Source organism: Aulostomus chinensis, chromosome 23 (genome assembly GCF_037954235.1).
Source record: "Aulostomus chinensis isolate RoL2024-O1b breed Wild chromosome 23, RoL_Achi_v1.0, whole genome shotgun sequence".
NCBI classification, from domain to species: Eukaryota; Metazoa; Chordata; class Actinopteri; order Syngnathiformes; family Aulostomidae; genus Aulostomus; species Aulostomus chinensis.
The window spans coordinates 15,573,037-15,600,395 of record NC_141342.1 but is presented as its reverse complement, the minus strand read 5'-3'; the positions used below and the strand labels follow the sequence as shown (position 1 = coordinate 15,600,395).

Genomic DNA, 27,359 nt, shown 5'->3' with positions numbered 1-27,359 from the left:
TGAATTAATGACAGAAAAACTCCACCAATGAGACGATCAGGACTTGACTTGGACGTGGCCGCTCTAGGATTTGACTGACTTTAAACTTAGAGGTACTTCAGGGTCAGATTTTGTCCTTAAATCCAACCTTGAAGAACCTATGAATGTGAGTAATAGCTCAACATTTTTATTTTGGGGGGGAAGGGGGGGTGGGGGGGGTCGAGTATAACATGAGAAAATAGACTCCACTTTCACGTCACTGTTACGCTTTGAGCCGAAGAATGGAGACAGCACTCTGTAGAGAGACCGGAGGCAGGAGGAAACAGCTTATCAGGCTCTGTCAAAGAAGGAAAATCTGTCATCCGACACCTCTTAAACTCACTAATTAAAACGCTAAATGCCAACTGACAGAGGTGCAATTTGTGGGTTATCTGAACGCTTTGACCTCATTATTTCACACAGGTGTGCAAAAATGAGTCCTAAAAACTGGAAATAGCATTCGTGCGTGTCTGGGCTCTCTCATCTTAAGGTCAGTGGGTTTTTGAATGGTGTTTTTGGTTTAATGCCTGAGATACATTTTGTGGTCTCCTTCCTAGCATAAATTTAGCTTGAAAAATACTAAAAGTGGTGGTTCTGTGTTAAGATGTACGTTATCTCACGAGTAGTGTTTTATAGGAGTCATTACTCACTAGGTGCAATGCTTTGGAGATAGATTGAAGTAGATCTGCAGCTACTTGGTGCCATAGCGACTCATTATGCCTCCTCAGGAGCGAAGTGGTACTACAAGGCGAGACAAACTAGCGCTAGCTTGTTCAGGTGCTCACATAGTATCCCTTCATATTTGTACAACAAAAACAGAGTAAAACAACACACAGTGAGAGCAAATCTTATTATAACTGTTTATTTTATTCTTATTCGTGGTCATATGACAGAAAAATGAACCCTCCTTGAAATATAGTGACACAAATGCACTTTTACAGAAAACACACACACACTGTCGCATCACATTTTCTCCAGCAGGTCCAGTGAAACTCATCGAGTCTGACCAGGGTCATAACTCAGAGCTCATTCAGAACCTTTCAGCCCTAAATCCTTCCATCCACACGGGGCAGGGGACCATAATAACAACTTCGTCAAGTCACTGGTTTGTAACTTGGCAAACGTTCTTTTCCCTCATGCTGCTGGGGTAGAATAGCAGCTGCTTTGCATCTCCCAAGATGAAAAGTCACATATTTTCTCAGCACGCTGGTATGGCTAGACCACATTACAGCACACGCTGAGGTATCCACGGCTCTGTACTGTAACTTGCAGGAAATCCATCCAGTGGAAGAAGCTTGATTCTTCCCAGCTCCACCCTCGCTGGCTACTGTTCAGGTTTGCGTCTGTGTGTGTCTACCAAGTCTGAAATGTGTCTCTATCAAGTTGGTGAACCAACAAAGCCAAATTTTTAAAGTTTTTTTTTGTAGAGGAAAAGCTTTCTGACAGCTAGTTAGAATATGTTGGATTTGATTAAAGTATTTTTTTGTGCTAGGACACTCAAGTTGTGAGGGACAGAGTGTTCTAATATGAGGACTGTAGTAGAAAATCGTTCTGGTGTGTGGATTTTTTTTTTTTTTTAACCACAAACTGTGAGAGGAGCTATTCATTTCAGAAGGGGGGAAAAAACGGGACTTCTGATTGAATACTATGTGATATTGCAGAATGTCATCTTTGCTTTTGGGACACACATAAAAAAGAAATAAAACAAAACAAAACACACAAAAAAAACCTCCCAACAGTATGGATGGAAAAAGAGCATAAAACTTCTTACAAGGCAGTTAATGGTTTCCATCTCTTAATGCTGTGGTTAGTTTCCATCTCTTATTAATGCAGAGCTCTGGATCACTATTCAATCCTCACATTGCCGCCCTGGGGGGATGACTGCGTAAAACCCACACCTGCTCTACATTGACCATCCTGGGAGCATGGAGGTAATTAGCCGCAGAGTGCATGGGGGGAGTCGTCCAGACCCACAGAGGCTGCATTCGGGGGGAAGTGTTTGGAGAAATGTGGAGGTGGAAAAGATTGTCCAGTCTAGACACCTTTTTTTTCTTCTCGAAAACAACCAAATAAATAAATAAATAAATAAATACCAAAAGTCAAAACTCATTTTACCCAACCCACCCCACCACCCCTGCTCTCTTCCTCTGAGAAGGATTCCAGAGCTGTTGGTTCAGTCGCTGCGTAGTCATGTCTGACTATGTCTGGGCTCCAACAGGGTAAGCCAGGGCCAAAAAAAAAAAAAAAATCCCGGTTTGCTTGAGCAGTCATCCAAAGTTTTAACAGGCTGTCATTCCGCTGATGAAATCTGCTGTGCAGTTTTCACACATTCTAAGCTGTTAATGATGGTGTTGGATTTGCACTCGGCCTGCTCACAGTGACCTCTGCAGGAGCACCCCCAGATCAGACAAGTCGATACGAGCAGCGTGAGTTCATTAAACCAGTTGATGCAATATTTGATTGGTGGGTAATCGCATTCGATTCAGTAGAAAGGGAACACCAATGCATCATTTGTGTTAGCATATTAACGGAATCTTAAATTTTGTGCTCTAAAACAGCCCTCACACGTCCATCATCTGCATGTCCACTCATTTTTTCCTTACAGATCTGTAACATAAGACGCGCTCGTCTCATTTGCACGTCTCCTGTATGTGAAATTCTGTACGTCTCCGTGGATAAATGGTTCTTCTGGAGCCAGAATGAAGGACGAAGCAGCACAGACAAGGATATGTAGCTAATCTGGCAGCCTCATACTCGCTCTGGGCTGGCTTTTATACCACATTTTGTTCAGTGCAGTTTATCTGATTATTAAGTTAGAGCAGAAGTTCTCTCAAGTGTCTCATATCAAAGGGGACCAATATTTCTTGAGGACATCCACAAAAAAAAAAATCAAATATGCATAAAATCTCATAGTGTAGTACAGTTCTACACTTGGAGCTGGACTGGTGCTCCTGTGGATAATAAATCAGTGTCAGGTACTTTTTTGTGTTATTTTCTCTCTCTACTTTCGCTCTTTATTTGCTCTATTTATTATTCTGTCAACCTTTGGCTGCTGCTGCCATGTAATTTCCCCACTGTGGGACAAATAAAGATTTATTTTTCTTATTCTTATATCAAGTACATCAAAGTTGAAGTGCATCATAGTCCTGTCTGACCATTTCTAGTTTGGACAAATTGGGATTATCTTTGAGTTTTAGACTTTCACTTTATATTATCACAGACTTCGTGTTTTTGATCAAAGCTTTTGTCAGTTCCCGTTTTATTTTGAAGTGTACCTCCTTTGTGTGTGTTACTTCCTGTCTCAGCCTGTTTCCTGGCCTTTTTCAAAGTCTTCCACCTGTGTCTCGTTAGATCGTCAGCCCTCCTCCGGTGCAGTGTTTTCCATCCTATCAGCTTCTTCCCCGCCCTCTTCTTCTCCCACCTGTTTCTAGTTGTGGCATTAATAGATTTTGTATTTAAGCTCAGTTTCCCACGTCAACCTTCGTTTGTTTTGTTTGCCTCTCTGGTGTTGAGAACCTCATGAATCGACTCGATTAGCTTCCTTAACCAGTTCAGCTGTGGCATTTAATAAACATGATGAGCCTCCTTACTGGTTCACCTGATACACACGGTGCTAATTACGCTTATCGCCACCAGGTAAAATCTCTCTGCATTTCACTGTGTGTGTTTTACAGGCCAAGCATGAGGCTTATACTGGCTGAGGTGGCTTTGTCAGGTTAGCCCTCTGTCGCTAAGCATTCTAGGCTAACGGTTGAGTGAGTACTGTACTTGTTTACAATCACCACCAGAAGATGGAGACAAATCTTCCGCACAATACCTTTAAAAACTGCAAAACTAACTAGGCTTTACAGTCTCTAGTCATGAAATGTTCTTGTGTGCATATTTGTGCTTCGACCTCATAGGATTTTTGAACCCTCAGTTTAGTCTTTCAGGCAGGAAGCTAAGCCTGTCGACCTCTCTCGTGTAGCCCATAGAACTTTCAAGTCTCTGCAAATCTGAGTAATCGCTGAGCAAATGTTTCTGAGGAAAAGGAACCGATTTGCAAGGTTTACATTAGCAGTGTGTGCAGCCTCTCTGTTGTGTCTTGTCAGTTACAGTATCTGTACTGCATGTGTAATTTCAGCCATACTGTTTTTGACCCATGGTCTCTTATTGCAGTATGAAATCAATGAACAAAATATTCAGAGCATTCGTAGTATATTTTGTGGTAGTTATAGGAGATAGAATGAATATAAAGATTCCCAAAGGTCCCCATGATGGATCCCTGAGGTTCTCCACGCTTTCTTTGAAAACCAATTGTCTTGAGACGTAATCTTTTAAAACATTTTTTTTCTTTTCTCCAGAACGTTAGAGGGTTTTTACTTAAACTTTAATTTATGATGTTAATGTACGTTATGGTACGGCTGGGTTTGTTGTTCGACACTAGACAGGTGTACTTGAACGCATAACTCGGCTCTGAATTCCTGTTCTTGAAAATTACAACACACATTAGGTTACATGTCACACACTTAGAACAGTTTTGTAAGATGGAAAAAAAAACCCAATTTACTGAAATGTGATTTTAATTTAATTTGTCTGTTTCAAAGTCTGTTTTTCTTTTACTTTCCAGCATGTTGGCACTTTTCCAGTTGAAGTTTTAAAACATGAGACAGACTAGAAAAAGCATGAATTTCTCATTCAATCTTTTGTTTTTATCCAGAATAACAGAAAGTTTGGTCTTGCATATTTTACATGTTTTAAATGTGCTTCAGGTTGGGAATCGTTACTGTTCGATACCAGTTGATACCGACTTTGGTCCTGATTCTGAATGACACTTTATTTAAAAAAAAAATCATCATTACAGATTAAAGTTAACTTTAACAAAGAGAAAATTCCATTGTTACAAACCTTCTATAGTAAACTGTTTAATAATGTGAAAATAAAAACAAATTCACATGGATGAACTCATTCCTATGAGGGAAGAAGTTCCGGTCTTATACTTAAAACATTTAAGACGTTGATTGGAGGATTTGTGGATGGATGTGCAGGTCTCTGGGGGGGGGGGGGGGGGGGGGAGATGAAAAGCCTAGCTCCAAATGCCACTTTTCTAAATGCATTCAAACTGGATTTATCACCACGTTCCCTCTGTTTGCATGTTTGTGGACAAACTTTTTCCAACTCTGCAAGAAAGATATTTTAAGGCTGATTAATAGTTTGCAGGATGTGATAATATACAGTTACTTTTTTAGAGTTAAAAAACACCCTCCCCTAGCTAAATATGTGGTTGTGTGTGTGTGTGTGTGGGGAGGGAAGGCGCTCCCAGTGTTGGCTGATAGACGCTTTCAGTTGAGCACTTGTGAGTCCTGCTGCAGAAACACCGGAGCAGGACTGGACGGCAGATGTTCCACCATCGGGACACTTTGTCTCTGCTCACTTTATCTGAACCCCTCCGACTTTTTCTCCCCCCACCCGCCCACCTACCCCTCCGCGTAGGCGTGCGTTAACTTAAAAAAAAAAACAACCAAAAAAGTTATCTGAGGAAGGAAAAGGAAGACGAAGAAAGAGGAGGAAAAAAAATTGGGCTACCTCTTCAAACCGCCCCGGTTTCTACCGGGGAGTTGTCGTCATCAGCACCCCAGATATCCCCCCTCAGCTCCCTAAATGGATGGGGCAGTGTCGGTCTCTGCAGTCCAGCAGCACGGGCCAAAAGATTGGAAACAACTTGTGAATATCCGTCAGTTTTAGAGGGAAAAGTTAGAGAAATGCCCGGCTGCCTCGCTGGAGCTCAACTCTGAGGACTTTTCTCCTGCAGTTGTTTTCCAGGAGGGGAACTCTTTTAGAAGTTTGCAGCAGAAAGGAAAACTCAGCGCTGAAGTGGCACACCATAGCCTCGCTATGGATTGTATGTATTTATTGATGTGCTTTTCACTCACTCATGTTCTCGTGGATCATATTTTTGCTACAGAAACACACGGTGAGTTTATTTTGGTTTTAGAATTTCTTCTGTCCCCCCCCCCTTTAAAAAAAAAAAAGCAGAAACTCTTTCCAAAGTTTAACGTTAGGTTACAATGAGAAATGAAACAAACCAAAAAAAAAAAAAAAAAAGACCTTCTTTATTGATCAGCCCGTGTAGTTAGTAGGACAGCTTTGTTGTTGTTGGATGGACATAATCAATAGATGGATTCCCCTCTGTGTCCACTGTAGTTTGACTTCATGCAGGACCAGAACATTCATGCTGAGCTGCTTTAATGTGATTTCTACATTCAGAGTTCTGCCATAATGCTCCATTGTTCTGCTCGTTCATCTTCCTTTGCAATATGTGTACGTGTGTATCTGTCATTTCCAATTTAAGTGTAGAGCTGCTTCTCACTTGACACTATCTGTCCCATCAGAAAAACTCTCTGGAAAGTTAAGTGAATATGGTCTTATCGTGCCATTCAGCACAGACTCCCATGGCCGGTACATGTCTCACGTGGTCTCTGCTGGAAGCGGAAGTAAAGGAGCAACTGCCGCCGGTGCCTCTTCAGCCTTTGGCAGCAGAAGAAGGGTGGCCCGCGGTGCCCCTGAGATGCCCGTAGTCACCGCTTCCTCCACTCAGCACTTGTTTTTCAATGTCACTGTGTTTGGGAAAGAACTGCACCTCCGCTTGAGGGCCAACAGAAGGTTGGTGGCCCCGGGAGCTTTCGTGGAATGGCAGGAGGACTTTGAGGAAACGGCCAAGGAACGTATCCACAGGGATTGTGTTTTCACTGGAGATGTGAGCGACATGCCCGAGGCCACGGTAGCTATCAGCAATTGTGACGGATTGGTAAGTCATTTGAATCAATGAAGAGAGGGTTTTGGTATTAAAAGCCCCTCTTATCATGACTCAACATCATTTAGCATTGTGTATTCCCATGACTCATCAGATGCTCATATCTGCGGAATCTCAAAGGTCTGGTGCCTCGCAGTGAGCAGAGGCAGGTGTCACGTGCGCTTTCGGATTCAAATATTCTGTATTCTGTGGCACCCACCTGCATTGCAATTATCCTTCCAACATTTTTGGGACCTCTCACACCTTTTTATCAAAACTGGTAGACAGATGAAGAACGATATGAAAGAAGTTTCAAACACTACCTCAGACGACGTTAAGACGGGGGAGGGCGTGGGACAAAATGTCAACACGCTGGTTGCGACAAACTGGTGACCTGTCCAGGGTGAACCCCGCCCCCTCGCCCAATGTCAGCTGGGGTAGGTTCCAAACCCCCCACCCCCGTGACCCCGGAAGGATGAAACAGATGTTATACGCGGGTTCTTTGTGTCCCGTTTGACAGGTTGTTACTAAGTTATCGTGAAGTGGCGAGGAAGTTGGTTTCGGAAGATTTCGCGAGGAAACCCCCTGCGTTTGTGTCTGCGTCCTCTCAGGAGACGCACGGTTCAGGTTAGAAACAGCGAAACACTGCTCATTTCAAAACAAGAGGTTAGCATCAGTTGTACCCAAACTGACTTTGAAAGGGGAGAAAAGAATGCCACTGAATCACTACACTACCCACAATCCCCAAGTGTTTTAGCAACATCGCTTCATTGGCGGTAAACGCTCTTGACATTGAGATTTATCGAACTGTTGTCCTTCCTGCGTTTGACAAATTCCTGCGATTGCTTGGTGTCCCCTGCGGGTGAGATTTCATCACTGCATTCTTCAACGTTAGCTAGCGACAACAAAAACAGTCAGTTAGTGGGGAAATGTAGTTCATTTAAAGAAAGTTTGGTTGAAAATACCATTTTCAAAGCCTTATGTGGCAGGTGGTTGCTGAACTCTTGAGATAATTGCAGTCTTGCATCTTCTTCTGAATATTCTGCTGCGAATCCAGTATTTCACGGTCAAGATCCGTCTGCTCGCCGGTACCGGACACAAAACTCCTTTCTTATTGTAGAAGAAGAATTGAAGCCTGTTGTTGTTGAAGGGTCATTGTTAAGCCCCATTTTTCCAAACTTCACTCAGTCAGGTGTGGGCGAGTCACCTCACAGAAACATTTCACATTGATTCACATCCATTGTGAGCATGAAAACGTCCATTCATGGAAGCCTGATGGAGTGATGTCAATCAGCAGAGTCTTTGTCATCGTCCAAGGACACAGTATTGATTTTCATCTGAACATTTTGTGCTTTCTAGTTTGTTTTTTTTTGTTTTTTTTTGCTTATATGAGTGAACAGTTAAAGGATAAGAGACTTCTGCATCCTTTTTGTAAGCCTAAAATTTGATTCCAACTTGAAGAAATCTAATGTGTTCTGAAATTCAGCCAAAGTTGTTTTTTTGGAAGACACCGGGGGATGAACAGATGTGGTATGGAAGTTTCGTGATTTTGAATCCAAGTTATGAAGCGAACTATGAGCTGTAAAAAGTGCTGGAATGGTTTTCACTGATGGTCTGTGCATTTTTTATATATATATATATATATATATATATATATATATATATATATATAAAAAACCAATTAAAATTGAAAGCCACGCTCCCATCTGCTATCAGGCTTGCTTGCTTGCTATCAAGAACCTTAGTGATGTTTTTTTTCAAGGCAGGTAAAGGTGGATGGAGGAGAAGTTGAAACCCTAGCTGTTTTGTTGAAATGTGACAGAGATCCTGCAGTCCTCCTCTAAATGATCCGTCACTCTTTACATTTCTAGTGAGAAAACTGGCAGGGGTGGAGACAGACGGGTGTCCATGGAGACGCCAGCTAACCCTGAACCCTCATTGGCAACTCAGGGTTACGCTGCCCCCCAATTCTCATTTGCTATCGCGACCGCTAATGAGCTTATTGATTGCCGCCTTTTCAAAACTACAAACTTGTACGTTATCTTTTTACTCCTCCTCCCATTTAGACGCTTTCATTACATTTTCTGGGATAAAAGTAGCATTGGGCAGCTCCATAAGCAACACGCATTCTGACAAACTCCCCTCGTCTCTCCACTCCTCTTTTGAGTGCAATTTAATTTTCCCAACACCCAGAAGTTTTGAAAGATGAATTGGACTTCTTCTTGTCTTGTTTATAGACCAGCTCTGTCACTACTGAATGTTATTTAAAAGTCTGAACTAGTATTACTCTGACTCTGTGACATGAACAGCAGGGTGTAGTCGTCTTTTTGCTCCATGGAGGAATATTGAGAGGGTTTGGGTTTTTTTGTCTAAAGAAAATGCTAATTGTTTTCCTTCTGTCCTCCGTCAGCCATTGTTCCTCCGCCATGTTTCCCTGAGGACAATGAGATACTGAAGTGACCAATCAGACTGGCTTTGTTCTGTGTCCTAATTTGTAATGAAAGAAAGGAAACAAAGGATATTGATGGAATGGGACAGGAGATCAATGGCCAGCCTCAACAGCTGAATGCAGGCAACAAATTAATTTTGTCAGAGCACCATCGTGGAGAAGCGCAAAGGGAAAGCTGTTATTTGTTTTAACATTTTTTTTTTGTTTTTTTTAGGGCATATGCTAATTGTCCAGCCTCCCCAGTGCCAGATGGGAGGAAGGATACCCCTCTGTGTGCTTGCATCAGGGAGCTGAGACCCCAGAGACCAGGTGAATGCTAGTTAGCTTAGCACAATGAATGGTAGTTGATGGGCAGGATAGCATACCTCCATCTCACCTGCTCAGCTTCCAAAACCTGTAGTTTATCCTGTGTTCAAAAGGATAAGGTTCAGAATATCCCTTTACAAAGTCAACCATGATTGATTGTAGCAATCAGCCTTTTAAATGTTTTGTTTTGTTGGCTGATGTTTTGAGGTTGTGTCAAATCACTGCACACAGTCAAGAAAGTAGTTCCTGCTACGTATCGGATTCTGAATATCGTGCAGTTTTGAATTCATAGCAAATCTAATAGAAAACTGTAATTTTTATGCTACATATCCCATTCACTGCCATTCGTTGTGCTAAGCTACTTAGCGGTCAGCCGGTGTCTGTAGGCCTCCTGCACCGAGGAGAGGAGGGCATCTATCTCCTTGGTTGGGCTCTGGGGAGGATAGCAAAAGAACAGAAGATGAGAACTCTTAAGTTTCCATCATGAGGCATTTTAAAAGTTTTGAACTCAATACTTAAGGCTGTCGATCAGACTCAGCCTGTATGTAAAAACACGTAATATATATAATCGCGATGCTCTTCCATTGAGACGTAAGCAAGCTGAAACTTATGGTGTTCTGCGCCTTGACAGCGGTGATATTTATTCTTTTGCCTTCTCATTGTGAATTATTAAAAAAAAACACTATTTTCTCTGCTCTCGCGATCAAAAACTATGACTCGTCCAAATTGCTATGGATGAGGTCTGTGTATTATTGTACGCTGAGATGTTGTGTCTGGAGAGATCAACGTACTTTTTCAAAGTAAAGAGCAACTTAAACTGTCCCCCATCTAAAATCACCGTATTCTCGGTGGCAGAGAAGCTGCTGATATCTTGAGCTGAGACAAAACCCCAAATTTCTGCATTTATTTGATGGATGTTATTTTTATTTTATTCGTTGTTTTTTTCGAGCAAATGTTCAAGGCCACACTCAGGCTTGCCCGTGAGGGATGTTGTCCACGCGTTTCCTTGCATCAAAGCCAACATAAACACGGACCTGTCGCTACATGTAGGAGTCTTCAGGGAGCAATTAAAGGTACACAAACAGCTTACAGGCAAATGATTTGGTCTGAAGTGTCTGCTTGATGTGGAGGGACACGGAGGAGATCATGTCTGATGAAAGGAAAGACTTTGAAAGGAATTAGGATGTGGATCGTGTGCGGAGGTCACAACATGCGGGCCTCATCAGGGAGACATCCTGTGTGTTTTTACATCTTTGGTACTTTGGTACCAGCACGTCACCTTCAAACGTTCTTTTGATGGGTTTTCTCAAAAATATATGAGATAAACATCACTCTAAGATACATTTTTGTGAGCGTTCCTGGAAACATGCATCACGCTTCCTGTGTGTGAGGGTTTTTTTTTTTTTTTTTTACTGATAGATTTAAGGGAAGCACTTCAGTGTGTCCTCTGCAGCGAGGCCGTGTCCACAGAAATGACTCCCAAATAGCGAGGCATGACATCACTAGCAACGGATTACGTCTCCTGCTTCGGCATTCCAAGCTCATGACAGAAAAGACGCTAAGCTACAAATGAATCGGATATCTCTTTGGATATGTTTGGCTTGATATCACAGCTACGCTGTCTGCTGCAGCCGCACAGAAAGGCGACGCTAAAACAGACCTGCCCTTTCATTTTGATGTAGTTATCACTTTACATTTGCCTTATCTTGACTGATTGACTGTAAATTCTGCTAAACGCGGCAACAGCTGTGCGCTCCAGACATGCATGAACTATTGTTGTGGTGCAGTGATGATGGCTAGGATTACACCAGTGTTGCTCATGTGTTGGGAATTAGTGCAGATGACAGGATGATTGAATTACATTTGTGATGGAAACACGAGTGCCAGATAACTGCTGTAGGAAGAAAGCTATTTCTGTGCCCATCGGTTTAAAAGGGAGAGAGAGAGAGACACCTAGCAACAGTCAGCTGCTGACTTTTTTGGGGGCTGTGGAGGCAGTTTTCCATTCTTTGGAAATGGAAAAAGCTTTTATAAATTGTTCTATTCATAAATGTTTGCAGGATTTCTGCTGGGTTAAGTCCAGTATTCCAGTATCCTTCAGTACTTAGCTGGAACAGAGTTAAAGTGGCTAAATTAAGAGCTCCATCAGTGGAAGCCCAACATCTTGTAATTTGATTTATTGCCTCTCTGTCAAATTCTTATTTGCAGCAGCTCCAATATATCTGTCTTCACATAGTCTGATGTAATGCACGCTGGTACAGGACACACACACACTCGCACAGACACATTCATTTAAGTCACTTTTATCGTATTTAGATATTTAATTTCCTGGAAACTTACAAGCTAAGCTTAACCCCTACCAACCAGAGACATGGCTTTTGTCCTCATCTAACTGGTCTTAATCCTGTTTTGTGTCCTTGATAGTGGCGTGATTAACAAACACACACACTCACTCTGTCATTAATGCAAGTTCACGAATGTATACACCTAAGTTACTGCACTACTAATACTATAAAGTCGCGATATTGCTGATACTACTACAGCTCCCAGAGCCACGTAGCTCCGTATAATAACCTCCCAGTCTTCTGCTTCTATTAAGCAGTCATTACAATGATGAGACTATTTCTGTTTTCCTACCCTTTGATATCAGCGGTGCGCGGATGGGTGCCAGTGATTGTAAACCCAATTTTCTCATTATAATCCTCATCTCAATCACCAGCTATGCATGCCCTTTGTAGCAAACACTGAGATGTGAGAGCAGATAAAAAGGAATGAAATGGTAATCCCCCGCTCCCACATCCTGTCACACTTTTATTATTTGAAACCCATTCAGCAGAGTCAAGTATCACTCATCGATGATTGATCTTCCTGGTTTTGAACATCTAACAATTTTGCAAGTGTTTCTCCAAAAGTCCCTCCTACTGCATCATTTCCCTCTTCTCAGTGTTAAGACGGTGGAGACGGTGGCAGTTTTTAGAGACCTGTTTCAAAACGCTTTCAAAAGAGTGACAAAACACGGGGAAAATACTAGAGAGATAAAGCAGTTTCAGGAGAGAATCATTCAAAGTTGTGTTTCATGAGGAGACGTGCAGGAATACAGTTAGAAGGGAATACAGCGAGTTACGGAAGACTGGCTGTGAATATTTGATACTTAAAAGCAAAAAAAAATCAGGATTAAATGTCTTCAGCTGCTATTAAAGATTACACCTAGATTTCTGGATCTTATTTAGAGTAGAAATGCAGAATGAAGGACTTGGACTCGTGATTTATCTGAATTTAACTGTAGGGAGTGTTGAGAAAGCGAGTCTTGAGACCCACCATTGGACAAATAGGCGATGACCTGATTTTAAACAATTCTTTAAAATACCATGTTCAGCTTTTATGTCAGCTTCAGTAACATCTACTAATAAAATAGATGTTTGGCAGCTAAAACAGCTCATTGAGAGCTCTAAGTAGCTTCCTCTCAGTTCCACGACACTTGCTCAAACCGTAGCAACTGCGAAGGCTCAAATATGATCAATGAACTGACCAGTACCCTCTCTGAGTTCATACTATGAACCCTGTGACCTTAAAAATTTGAGCGCATACCTTGATTGTAGTGGTTTACAGCGGATTACCTTTCAACTCCTTCTGTCTCTTGTTTGTGGCTTATAAAGAGCATGCCTGGAACTGAAAGGACACGTTTCTTAACAATCTGCCGCAAATTACAGGTTGAGCTCCCAGAATTATAGCTGGCCTTTGTTGCATGTTGTAGCTGAAGCAGCCCGTGCTGTTCATTTCTTCAGTGTCTTTTAAGGGACAGTTCGATTCTTATGTGGAAAAGTACAAAGACCACTCTGGAGGTTATGTATCACAGGGATATAAGTCTTTGCTCATGATTTGGAAAAAAAAAAAATCTGGCCCCGAAACTCTTTAAGCTCATGCATGCTAAACAAATTTCCATCGGCCGTTGCTCTCACCTCATTTGTTCTTTGTCACCTGCTCGCTGCAGCGTGCACAAGGCAGAGTCCAATTGTACTTTGCAGAGCCGTTCCTCTGAAATTACATATAGCAAATATCCACCTTCAAAGTTGCTCTTACCAATGTGTGGAATTTAGTGCACCGGTGAGATTAAGTGTTAGCTATATTGGCCTTTTTGTATGGTGTCAGTCACCACCACTCACTGCCACGACCTTGTGCTTTTCTGCGCAGGGAAAGCTGAATGACCCACACGCTGATATTAGGTGCTCTCAAGATACAGCTGCAGAACAAGGACCCTAGCTTAATGCGCACCCATGTCACATGATGCACCCTGTAGACCCTGCCACTCTTGACCCCAGTCTCACTGAATTGTAAAGCGTGATTGTAGTAATTACTCGCGGAAGCGGTGATGCTGTTTTCACGTGATAAAGCATCAATTTCTCAATCGTGGCAACAATCTCATGTTCACATTTCAGCTGAAGGGGAGAGACTGTTGGATGTCGCCTGACAGCAGGAGGTTTACTGACTGTTTACTGACTATTCATGCAGTGCAGGATTTCTGGGAATGGGTTCTCGTTAGTTAAGACATAAAAAAGCCTATTAATAATATTAAAACATAGTTAAAGGTTTTAGCACAATTCACATCTGCAAAAATACAAAACAGTCGAAGCCAAGATGTTGGAACAAGCGAATATTTGGAAATTTTCCTAATAAATGATGAGCAATGATGAATTAATACATGGATTAATTCTTTCTGCCCCTGCCAACAGTCAGAATTATATTTTCAGTAATGCGAGGCCTCCGATAGTAAAAATGAACCTTGTCTCCGAGCCCCCCCCCTCCCCCGCCCGCCACTGATGGCGCAAAGCTACTCCCTCACCAAGTCTTTACCCTACAATGTCCATATGTTTACACTTCCAAATGCTGCAGCTCTCTCCCCTCAACAGACCCAGCCTCAACTGAAATAAGAGACCACAGAGGAAGTCCTCGAGCATGTCTTACTTGGCATTTCCTGGTCAGGGCTGGACAAGATTCCTTCGCTCTTCTTTGCCCTTACTGTCGGATGTCCACCCTTAAGTTCAGAGCATCTGTGTTAGCTTAGGATCCTCAGATGAGCTTTTTAGGCTCGATGTTCTATTTTCAGCACTGTATTTAGCCTCCTTTTTGCAGCTGTAAACACACACATTCTTGCCAGAATCTTGTTTGTGTGCCGTCTTCATGAGTTTAATGATAGACTGGAAAGATTTTCCCTAGTGAGGAACAGAAAGGATGAGAAATGTCTTTTTATACTGTGACGTGCATTAGTACAACTCAATTTACATTTAATAATCCTGACCCTTTGTCCTCAGAATGTTCGTAATTCACCGTTCTGTGACCTTTTCAGTCTTTCTCCTGTTGAGAAATACTCGCCATGGTTCGTCTTTTCTCCCAGCGCCTTTATTTACACAACACTCAACATTTTGTGAAGCCGCTCTGAGCTCTTCAAGCTGAACTTCCGCGAACGTTTCAGAAACGCGCTGGATTCGTAACTGTTGCTCTTTTTCCAAGCAAACAGTCATTTATCGTACACATTGGCACTCTTGTATTGGTTTATCCTGAAGATTCAAGTCTTACTTGCCGGTGTGCGTTTTTCACATGATCACATGATCCACCCACGTCTGTGTGATATCGTCTCTGTGTTGATATGTCTTCATTTCATGGTGCAGGATTTTGTACTTCAGACGTGAAGTTGTATTGGAAAGACACAGCGCGACCTTGTCGTCATGTGACATTGCAAGCGTTCTCTCAGGGACTTCGTAATTGGTTTGATTAACTCTTTCGTCTTAAATTTAGCAGGCACTGTTGTTAAACATCATTATCCACAAATTAGCCGCTACATCACATTTAAAAGCAAACAGAAGACTCATTTAAGATCGTATTTTAAAAAAAAAAAAGGCAGTGAACAAAGGGAGTTAGGAAAGTGCAGCTAACAGGCAGCGAACGAGCTTCACATGGGTTACTTTTGGACACAACTGAAAGCAGAAAAGATGAAGAGTGAGACAGAACATCATGTATGACTGCGCTCCCACTGGAGCAAATAATGTGCGGTGTCACGTCCACCGTGCGTCCACCAAAAGGCCCACAGAAACGTGTCGCATTAGTAAACACGTTTGTGCACGCGTGCGTGGGTCACTGTCCTTCCACAGATCCGAGACAAGCATGTCCGAGTGACATCTCTGTCGGTGCTCGTACGTGGACCTGCATTTTAAAAAAACAAAACTCATCACTCGAAGAAAAAAAATAATAAACCTGATTTTCTCAAGTAGATTTCTCCGTATGCGTAACAAGGTTTCAAATCAGCCTTATATACATGCACATTTGCATGACCAAACCCTTGACAAAGGCAACCACGGTGTGAAGCAGCTGGTTGGGGAGATATAATTTACACAAAACAATTTGTTTTCTATGTATGTTAATGTGACACACACACACACACACTGCTCACACTCTCAGATCCCAGCATCACCTGGTGCATAACTGCATCATCCCTGATCCACAGAGGTCTTTTTCAGGACTTTCCCAGGGAACGGTTCTGTTCATGAACCCTATTTTGAATTATTCTGAGCGTTCTAACCAAAAATGAATCATACTGCAGAAACCACATGAATCTATGAATAGAGTGTCGTGGAGGACATTGGTGTTGTGAAGACATTTGAAAATAACCAGGTCCAGTTCATGGTCTTTATTGTGTGCCTGCTCTTTCACGTGCCGGGAAGTTCTCCAGGATAGTTCAAAGTTCTCTGACTGACCAAACGGGTCATAAATAAATAGTTGTAATCGGTTATGATGTTAGAAATCAACAAGTTTTTGGCAGGCGGTATGTGTTTGAAAAAAAGACGAGTTACAGATTGCGTCATTGCTTCTTAAACCTTCTGCCCCTGTTGTTGAAATTAAAAAGCCGTGAATGATTAGGAAACAATTTATTAGAGAATTAAGTTGCTTATGCTTATCAAACTTTAGCAGATGTATTTTTTTTCTCTGAAATCCAAATATAACAGACTGTATGCAGGTAGAGGTTTTGAATCTTTTACTGGTGGAGCACCAGGGTGCACCGGGCTGTGCCGCCCGCAACCTTGGTCTGTATGTCATATAGTTCCATTTGGTGTCACCCAAAGAACTCTTAAGGATGATGGCTCCTTTTATTGCTTGCTGTGATATTTGAAAAGGCTGGTTTTCACTAATGCATTGACTTACTTGTCAGGCAGAATCAAACTTTGCACCATGGCCAAAATAAAGCCATTTCTCTTCTCCAAAAATCTGGATATAGTCATTCACACCTTTATATCCTCCCGCTTGGACTACTGCAACTCCCTGTACACTAGGATTAGTAAGTCATCCCTCTCCAGTCTGGAACTGGTCTACAAGGCTGCAGCCAAGATCCTGACAGGCACCAGGAAGAGGAACCATATCAGGCCCTATACTGGCCTCTTTCCATTTGCTGCCTGCACAGAACCGACTTGACGTTTCTCCTGTTTGTCTGCGAAGGACTTGCCCCTTCCTCAATCGTGGACTTTCTACCTCCAGGTCCCTCAGGTCAGCTGTCCCAGGATCTAAACTTAAGCTCAGGGGTTGACCGCGCCTTTGCATTTGCAGCTCCATAGACTTTGGAACCGTATTCTGCTGTTAATCAGATCTGAAAACACGCTTTTATTTGTTAGTGTTTGAATCCTCCTGATGCGGCCCTTGTGTGTCTTTAGCGTGCACAAATATTTGAGTTCTATGTGCAGGAAAAAATAACCCCAAACCTGTTTGCAGCATTCTTGGTAACAATCTGGTGGATTCTGGTGTACTTTCACATGTTTATCCAAGGCACAGCTTCAGAAGAAGTCCTGCATTTCTGCAAATGGAAGGGTAAATTGGTGTTCTATGATGATATGAAAGAGCTGGACTTGGTTTCCATGACTCTGTCCGTCAGTATAGGGACTGGGTGAAGTCTATTTCTAATTTTCCTAACCCACAATTTCATTTTTGAACAAAGGCCTTAACAATTTAAACGTCTTATACTTACCTTTCAATGAAAGCAGCGAGATCAGAGGCCGCTCTCGGTTGGTATTCTTAGAAGTGTCAGAAATTACCGAGTAAAGTGGCGCACGCTTGGCTGAAATTAAAAAAAAAAAAAGTTAACTTCAAAACCACAGACCTTCTTTGAAAGTTGAACACTGGGTATGGAAGCTTGCTGGATCATCTGTCAGCGAGGTTTTTCTTCGACTACGTTAACAATTAGAAACACATGGTTAAACTGAGACATTGCTCATCATCTCATTCATGGTGAAATCATGGTGACACTCAGTAAATCTGGACTTGAATACCTGCGTCATTCCCCATATCCAACCCTCTCCTGGTTCTTCCAATAGATCAAGCACACTGTAATTCTTGGCTGCGATGGAATTACTACCCCTTAAAAGCAGAGTGGAGTTGGGGGGTGTGTGTGCACTAATATGAAGCACTCCTTTTTTTTTTCTTCTTTTTTTTCTTTTTTTTTCCAGGCAGGTCTGATCCGGACTGATAATGGAGAGTTTTTCATTGAGCCCCTTGAGAAGGGCCAGCAGGATGTGGAAGTGAAGGGGCGTGTTCATGTGGTGTACCGCAGGTCGGCCATCAAGCGGGAAACGGGCCAGCGTGGAGCGGACCTCCACAACGAAGGTAGGCAAAGGGAGAGGGGGAGTGTGACGTCAGTGGAAACAGAAAGCACTGTGTTTTGACTGAGAGTGAAAGTGGGTGTGTAAGGCCACTGTGTGATGCTGTGAAGAAGAACGGTGTGATTAAAGAAAAAAAAAAGACAGCATCACTATCCAGTCAGGTGGAAAACTGCCTGCTGGTCACTGAAGTGTGAAGATGTCACAAAAGCGCAACCAGCTGGAAAAATAGATCATAATTGCAGAATGGCTCCAGATATAGATACATATGTTGCACATAATTGCTATGTAGAAATACCGTCTTTGATTCGTATTCATTTATAAAGGGAATCCTGCCAGCGTAGCCTTCAATACTGCTTGATTTTATGTAATCCGCTTCAAATCCACAACAGTTGTGACGTAACGCAGATATTTTTATTGTGAGAACGTGTATTAGAAAGTTTCGTGAATGAATGGTTGCAACAAAAAAAAAGTGAAACCCCCCCCCCCCCCCCAAAGAAATTAACTGTTTTTCTCTTTTTAACTCCTATCACTACTTTTGATTATTTCCAGCAGTGGGCTAAACAGCCGAGGTAGTGTTCAATAAACCAGCTGGTGGGGGAATGCTTGGGCTCCTGTGGGGGAGGGGGAGGGGGGGGGGGGGGTTCCTTCGCAATCAAATTCTGTAATGCAACTCCATCGTGAATTCCTGGTTTTTGTTCTCTCCCGCTCCAACAATAGTTTGAGCATCTGGTGGAGGACTCTCCTTCTCCTCACTAATCCACTCCATTTCCTGAGTGTGTAGAGCTGTAAAAGCAATCTTTTCATGGTACACCACAGCTCTCCACACAAATTACTTTAATCAGGTAATTTATCCACGTATTCCAAGTCTCTCTCCCTTTCTCTCTCTCTGCCAGAATTAGAGTTGTTCGGGTGCAGTAGTTGACACGGGTCAGTTAATTCGCTCTATTAGGTAAGCAAAAAGATGCGTCATTGCAGATATTGTAATTGAGGGATTAGTTAGTGGAATGGAACTCCCAAGCTGGAGCCTGACTGTTTTCATGACTGCTGCTGGCTTCCTGTCTCTTATGCCATTTGATGGATGAGGTATATGTTTACTGGAGTATTTGCATTTTAGGGCACTTTCACTCCACTAGATTTCAAAAGAAATATTGTACTTTTTTCTCTCACTTTTAAGTGAAATCATCAGTTACGGAATACGAAGACTTTATCTGATGATGGCGACGATGATGGCGCACGTTGAAATTTGAAGACTGCCATGTTTTAAGTCGAGGATCAAATACTCCCAAGCGCAGGAGTACCCGTGTAGAATGTGTACCTTCACCTTTGAGAGTATACAATATATTAAAAAAAAAAACAACCTTACTTTTACTTGAGAAGAATTTTGAATGGAGACTTTTACCAAAGCACTCTTAAATCTGAGTATTCCTACATTAACTCAAATTAACCACCAAGTCACCACCGGCAAGGAGAGGATTCCTGCATTTTTGAAGAAAACGTTAGGTTTACACCCGTATGGGAGACAGTCTTCTACCGTGGCTTATGCAAATTCACGTCACAGTAATGTTGTATATCACAATACCATAATTGTTCTCCAAATGGTTTAAAACAAGCATATTATATTTTATCAGACTTGATTTACAACTACAGAACAACTCTCTTCTTCCATGTCTGCCTGAATCAATTGATTTCTGAGCTGGGTTTGTCGGATGGAGAGAATCCCAACCTGATTTGCTACTCCAAACATAATTCCACCATAGAATTAATCAATCTTATATTCGATTGCCACGCGTGTGCTTGTTTGTTTTTTATCGGAAGGAGAGTCTTAGCGAAACCAATGTGCCACACATTGTTATTCAGTTCTTCATTGTGAAATAGTAAAATGAATAACAATCAATATGTGGTGCACCGCCACAAATTAATGGATGTATGGGGAAACAAGCTGCACATCGAACTGGGAGATCATGGTAACCGGATCATGGTGTTTTTTTGTACTCCGCGTAAATACTCTTTAAACGCAAACTAATCAAATGTGTTGAAAAGATGTACATGAATCATATCATAATTGCATATTACTGTTGGTAATTCATGCGCATCCAGATTTCGATTAAAAATGATTCAGGAAAACGATGCAGCCTTGGCAGTGAAAGGCTGTCTGTGTGAGTATTTATGTTTATTGCCGCTGTAGTTCGTCTCACAGGATTGACTCTATCTCTCCTGGTCGGGTCTGTTTCATCTCAAGGTTCCTGTCCTGGCCTGGATATGGAAACGCACACATGCGCGCGCACACACACGCACACACGTGCACATACATACTACGTACACACCCACACACACACACACACGCACGCTTCTTCAACATTTTTCTTTAGAAGATACACAGCACTTAAATATCATACCAGCTAAAAATACTGCTTAAATGCTACAAGACATGGATAAATTGGTGTGAGTCCGGTGGGATTCGTGCTCAGACTGCACACATCATAGTCAGGCAAGGTGAGGCTGTACGGAAATATTTCTCAGTCTGTTCAGGTGCATTTTATGAGCCTGAGGGGAGTGTTTTTTTAAGCTAGTGTCCAAAACCATTTTGTTAATCCTGAGACTCTCCAGTGGAAATGTATATGCGGTTCGACATATCTGCTCATTGACTTGTTTATGTTCTTTTATGTCACACGTTGCAGTTGCAGATTTCGGAATCGCAGATCTCCCGGCGGCTCTGGACCTCGTCAAACATAATCTCTCTGAGTCCGAGCGCAAGCGGAGGCATGCGAAGAAAGATGACTACAACATTGAGGTGCTTCTGGCTGTGGACGATTCAGTGGTGCGCTTCCACGGCAAAGAGCATGTGCAGAATTACGTTCTCACGTTAATGAACATAGTAAGTTCCGCACATTTCATTTCTCACCACTTCTTGATTTGATGGTGGGGTCGTTGAGTTCTTTGTATGTAACCTATTCTCTCCCTCTTGTCCTCTCTGACATCAGACCGTACCACTTTTGTCAATATACCCTCCTTTCACTTTCTCTAGTTGTTTATGGATTACCGAAGAGTTAAAAAAAAACAAAAAACCTCTCAGCTCATTCATTACGGGCTCCACCAGCTCCTACCACCATAATCTACTTACTGAATTCAAATCCCCCAAGTCAGATTTTCACAGAGTGCTGGTTTCACTCTGTAACAGTTACCATTTGGACCCTGCATGGTGGTCTGATTAGCCGCACTAGACCAATTAGAAAGTTGACTGGGAGCTGTGCGGGGCAGTCATGGAAACCAGCGCCAGAGGTCCGCTTGCACCGCCAAGCTCTGCTTACAAGGAATGATGTGTTTATTTAATTAGGATATTATATTCATATGCTGTCGTCAAATGTCTGTGGCAGGGAGGAACGTCTGATTTTTAATGGCCTTGGCTGATTGAATTGTGTGGTGGCTGTTAGAGCATGCCCAGAAATTGCCCATTCTCAATCTCCAGTGCGCGCAGATAAGCACTGCTGAGTATTTCAGACAGACAAAGAAGAAAAGTTAAGTTAGGAAGCCATTAGAGTTAAAAGCGCCTGAAAAATTAAATGAAATCAAGTGCGGTTGTTACAAGTGATACCTTCAAGCTGAATAAAATTTTATGGGAGAAATGTCTTATTTCCAGACAGAAAGAAGCAGTTGAAACAAATGAGGGTCTTTACTTCCACTTGTAAGCCACAGGCTTGCTGTGTCTGAAAGAGCTCTGCCCGCTCAAATCCCCCTGAATCCCTGCGCCATGGCTGCAGAATGCGTAGTACCACCTGGAGAAACTCTCCCTGAGGGATTGATTACTGAACATCCTGTCTGCGCGAAGCCAAGGTGACTGCCGTGGTGCCTGCTGCACAATGGCGGTGTTGTTTGAGTACGGACCAGGTTTTGACCACGTCGATGTGATGCTGTACACAATCCAGGGACACCAACGCCTGTAGTCCACAGCTGTTACACTAATTTTCAGCCACAACAGTCTGATTCCAGCCCTTTCTGTGCGCTCCTCCTGGCTTTGTAATTATCCCTGCATACAAGGTCTTGGCCCATCTCTCAATAGGACGCACCAAAAACTTTAGAGTATGAACTTGAATCCTAAAAAATGTGTAATTTTACAACCTTATAAAAACATTAAGGTTCTCCTTTTTTTCGAATAATAATTCTCATCGTCTCTGTTACGTATCCAACAGAAACACCTATATAGGTCAGTATTGCCCAGTAAGGAATTTGAGTTCTTTGCAAATCTGAGAGAATTTGGGGTCACTCGGGTGTTCATTACAGCATTTATTGACCTGAATAGGCTTCTGTGAATGGAATATTTGCTTAAATACCTTGGGTGTAACCCTGCGTCTCAGAGCAAATTTGGACTTGAGCCAGGATAGCCTTTCGTCAGTGACAGAGCTTTTGTTCCGCGTGGTCATAATTCTTAAGTCAGAGAAAGCGAACTGTCACACACTGGTGGAGTTTCAGCTCTGTGTTTGCCATATCGGAACCTTCTGGACGCGTCTGTCTTTTATGACCTTACTTGAGGTTGAAAGAGCTTGAAAAAAGGACAAATAACATCTCTTCTTTTGAGATTTTGCACAACATTAATGACCCCCCCCCCCCCCCCTTACCATTTAGCCAAATAATTTCCTGTCAAAATTCAATCCAACAAAGAACATAATCTTTGATGAAAACAGCTTCAGGGTTACTCTGCCCCTGGGTCACTCTTTATTAGTTTGTGTGACCATATGTTCATTAAAATCTGCAGATATTTATGCCGTTTCTCGTGCTCGCGATGCTTTCATCATCAGCAGTCAAGGATATTCATGCATGTGAGGAGGACTAAGGTTGCAGCTTTTAAGCGCATCTGCTGCAGCATTAATGAAAACATCAGACTTGACCTCAGGGCTCTGGTGAATCCCACCACAGCAATTACTCGATGACCTTTGTTAATCACCTCTCAATTATTCAATAACACGCAACACAGATTTACCAGACAGCAAAGAAGACGGCAACTATTTTCATCAGCATTTAGGCTATGTCATATTTGCGGTTGCAGAGTTATACATGAATATAGCACTGATCCTAGTTGTCATAACCTGAGGAGAAGGCAGCTCATGATACCTCGAACCTTGAACACATAAATTGAGTTTTTTTTTGTTGTTGTTGTCTCACAAGATCGTAATGATCTTTGAAGATTAAAAGATTAAGTTAACTGACACTTAACCATGGAGAGTAAGTAAATCAAAGCTCCTTAAGCTTAATTGTGAAATAACGGAGTGGCTGTATAACCTGGGCAGGAGAGCAAAGGATAAGATGCAGATGTGCATGCGTTTGTCAGCTAGCGCTATCAGCACAGTACCACCGCTTAACTATAATTGCAACGGTCCACTTTGGATTAGATATATTTTGATGAATTTTTCTCAGTTAAATTTTCCCTTCTCTCAAAAAGCTGAGTTTGCATTTTGAGCAAATACCACAAGCCATACTGAATTCTCAAAGATGTGAATGCAGTTTTTTCCACTGCTTGCTGAAGTCAAATGCTTGCCATACACTATTAGCTTAAAGCTAATGGAGAGCGGCCGCTAACAACAGCAAAACTGTCCAAAATTTCTGATTACAAACCCTCAAACTCATGGCGCAGTATAACACAACTCTTCTTAATCCAGCCATGTGCACACAACTCCACAAATACTTTGATATGAGCTAAAAACAAGTGGTTCGGTGTGACAATGAGTTAGCGTGACGAGCTAGCTCATTCAGTTGAACTTTCTGTTTTTAGTTTGTGGTGTGAGTACATGGCTGGATAGAGATGTTGCAAATTATCCTGGACAATACGTTAGGGAGTTTGTAAACTGACATTTTGGACAATTTTGTTGTTGTTAGTAGTCTGTCTCCATTAGCTTCATGCTAATGATAAATATGTCTGGCATTTCCTCACTTCTGGAGTCACAGAGAAGTCATGCAAGACTGAAAAATATCTCAACTGTGAGTGCTTGTATGGCAAATTACTTTTTTGTGGATGAAGTATCATTTCAATGCTAGTTAACCTCTCCTCCGAAGTTTGCATGTACACAGACTTTCACATTTTTTTCTTTCTAATCACAGAACCAGATATTTTCCAATGCAGTTTTTCATCTTCAGGTCGAGTCATGTGACATTGTCTATAAGGGAAAAATGAATGTGACTTTTACTTTTTCCTGAAATAACTCATCCAGCTTCCAAATGCTTTTAGGAAATAAAAGATTCTGAAACTGTGAACAGATCCTTCAGTTGGAGTTTGAACTAGGGAGGAAGTCGCAGGCGCTGCTGAGCTGATATGATGAGCCTCGATAAATGTCTCAAAATGATGAAGACTGGCACAATTACACACAGATGTTACATAAATTATTTTCTATGCTTCTTGCAAACATGCAGCATATGACTCCTCTCCTCGAATCCACGTGCCTTCAAATGCCAGTTGTAAAACATATGTTTCCTCTCAAGACCAAGTCCCGTGGAGAGATGTGAGGCTGCTTTGAGAGGCTAAATGACTCTGTTTACTCGTCAAGAGTTGCCCAATTTTTTTTCTTCTTTTTTTTGGGGGGGGCGCTTGTCGTTAATTACAATCCATAACCAACACGCCACAACTAAATGACTTACTGATTTATGGAAAAAGAAATATTACACCCCTTATTTTCCTCTTAACTCTTATTTATCAACCACAATGTTGATTGACTTTATAGGTAGGCATGCGGACATGAATTGACAATTTGATGAAAATAAAACTCCGGAAAATAGATGGAATTTCAAGTGGAGATCCTTGCTTGGCTCCACAGTAAAGAAACTGCATACCGCAACATAATTAGAAGGCCCGACAGCAGCTGACACATTTCCTGGTTTCGGCTTCTTTCCCATTGCATAACAACACTGGTTTTAGTGGGTGGTTGCCAGTGTATTAACACAATATTTCATCACGATTTCAAGGTTGTTTGTACAGGATGAAAGGGAATTTTTTGTGTTTTTTTTTTTTTTCGTGGAAGCAGCAACACAAGCATGATCAAGTACTTCCAATTTTCCTCCTTTATGTCAAACAGATGCTTTCTGCTTATCTGAGGAGTTTCAGCTGAAAGTATATGAATTAAATGGCTTTGTTGTACTGACAGATACTTGAACTCTCATTAGCAAAAGACTACAAACAACATCAATCCTCCCTCACGACTGCAAGCAATTATTTCTGTTGCACCTTTTATACACAAAGCAGTATAATTTACTTAACATATGATTAAATTAGAAATTATAATTGTGTGTGTAGAGTAAGAGGGCATTAAAATGATATTTTGTAAAGATCATATGTATGGTTAAAATAAAAGCGGGTGGTGTGCGCATACTGCCAGGGGTACTCAGAGTTAGTCAGGAGTACTCCCCTAAAAAATCTGTAGTATCCATTAAAATAAAGCAGTTTTTTTATGAGTCCCCTCCATGTTTTAGCCAGTTAGTGGCAGAACAGGGCTGCGAGCAGGTCTTCTGGGATGTTCTCCTACTATGTTCAGTTTTTCTGGTGCTGGAACAAATTAGGCCCTTAAGCACCCAATATGATGCCTAACTTGCTCATAAATGGATACCTGGCTGATATCACCTCACTCTGCACCCATAAGAGCAGCAGGAATGGTTAGTGGGTGCTGAACAGCGGCTGAAGACAGAATCCCAACACTTTCAGAGTCCGGCAGTCCCTCACTGACACACTTGGAGAAACATTTATTCATGCCCTCATTACCATCCAATTGAACCGCTGCAACGGTCCTCTTTGGATTACCCAGCAAAACCTTGGACCAGCTCCAGTACGTCCAAACCCTGCGAGCACATCACCTCCACCCACATCTACCTCCACTGTCTCCCAGTCGAGTCCTGCTTCACCTATAAAATCCTCCCCACCTATAAATCCCTCCAGGCCTTTGCTCCTCAGTACCTGCTTCTGTTACATCGGACAGAAACTCTGTTTGTCTCTCACAGTTCAGTGTTCACGATCTTCATTTATTTGCTGCTTTTCAGGTTGATGAAATCTACCACGATGAATCTTTAGGAACCAACATAAACATCGTCCTCGTCCGCATGATAATGGTCGGGTATCGCCAGGTAAGCTATATCACAGGTTACTGTTTTATAGTTAATAGGTTTTTAGATATGCAACATAAGATAACAACTGAGGGCGCAAGAGTGAAGGCCCGCTCTTTCGGCAGATACGTCACATGGGCTTCCTCACCTGTTGAGAATAAGACGAGGGATTACTCATCCAACCAAATAAATGGTTCGGTATTCGAGAAATTATGAAAATCATTATTTGGATTTAGGCTGAATAAAGGCTATCATGCACCCTTAGGCTCATCAACTCTGCTTCGGATTTGCAAAAAGACATTTGTCAAGTTCTTTTTTTATATTCCTCATCCAGAAGGTTTGATATTTTCTTCGTGATGCTCAAGTAGGAAGCTTCACTTAATCAAAACAATTGCAATTTTTAGTTGCGCAAGTTCGTGCTGTTGCGGTCACGACTGAAGACAAGAAAAGAGAGATGTAGCGTACAGTAAGCAGTGTTAATTCTGCTGAGTATTTTGCCTCTTGAAAAAGTTTAGGCACTGCAATCTGACCATAATTTTTCTTTCTACGAGATTTTTGATGGCGAGTCCCTGCTGATCACACCCTGCACTGAAGTTCTCCGCTAATTCTAGTTGCTCAGATGCGCTTCTCTGTGTACCTACAGCAAATCATGCTAATCCACACGGGAACTTAGTGGTTGACATCTTCCCCGCTCATCTACGTGGAGTCATCACTCTTTCCATCTTCTTGCCATATCGATCCACTATTGAGACTAACTCTGCTGTGAAAGGCACTAACTTGCTGCAGAAAAACATTGTGGGCTTGCTCACTCTCTCTCTCTCGCGCTCTCTTGCTCGCTCGCTCTCTCTCTGTGTATGTGTGCATACACACAGTACACACACACACATGTCACATATACAGTATATATATCATGACATATATGTATCTCACACACACACACACATACACACACATACAGTATATATATCCCACTGGATCATTTTCTGTGTGCTTACAAATTCATCTGCCTTTTAATTCCAACACTGCCTGGAGACTCAGCAGTTTGCAGGCTCCTTCTCATGACTGGCTTCCAAAGCAGAGAGAAGCTATTTACTCAGCA

General features: G+C 42.1%; 1 protein-coding gene across 6 annotated transcripts in view; it reads left to right on the top strand.

Moving 5' to 3' along the window:
• Positions 1-3,518: 3,518 nt before the first annotated feature.
• The window catches only part of adamts14 (ADAM metallopeptidase with thrombospondin type 1 motif, 14), a 43,513-nt gene continuing 19,672 nt past the window's right edge, over positions 3,519-27,359 (top strand). For 2 of the 6 annotated variants that reach the window (XM_086196229.1, XM_086196228.1), the window contains exons 1-5: positions 5,342-5,971; positions 6,390-6,805; positions 18,032-18,188; positions 20,863-21,059; positions 26,198-26,281. In XM_086196229.1, coding sequence (XP_086052355.1) covers positions 5,893-5,971; positions 6,390-6,805; positions 18,032-18,188; positions 20,863-21,059; positions 26,198-26,281 — 933 coding nt within the window. In that variant the 5' untranslated portion in view covers positions 5,342-5,892. Of the gene's footprint in view, positions 3,655-5,341; positions 5,972-6,389; positions 6,806-18,031; positions 18,189-20,862; positions 21,060-26,197; positions 26,282-27,359 lie in introns of those variants that run through there. The other 4 variants (XM_086196231.1, XM_086196232.1, XM_086196230.1 and 1 more) reach the window with 4 other exon arrangements.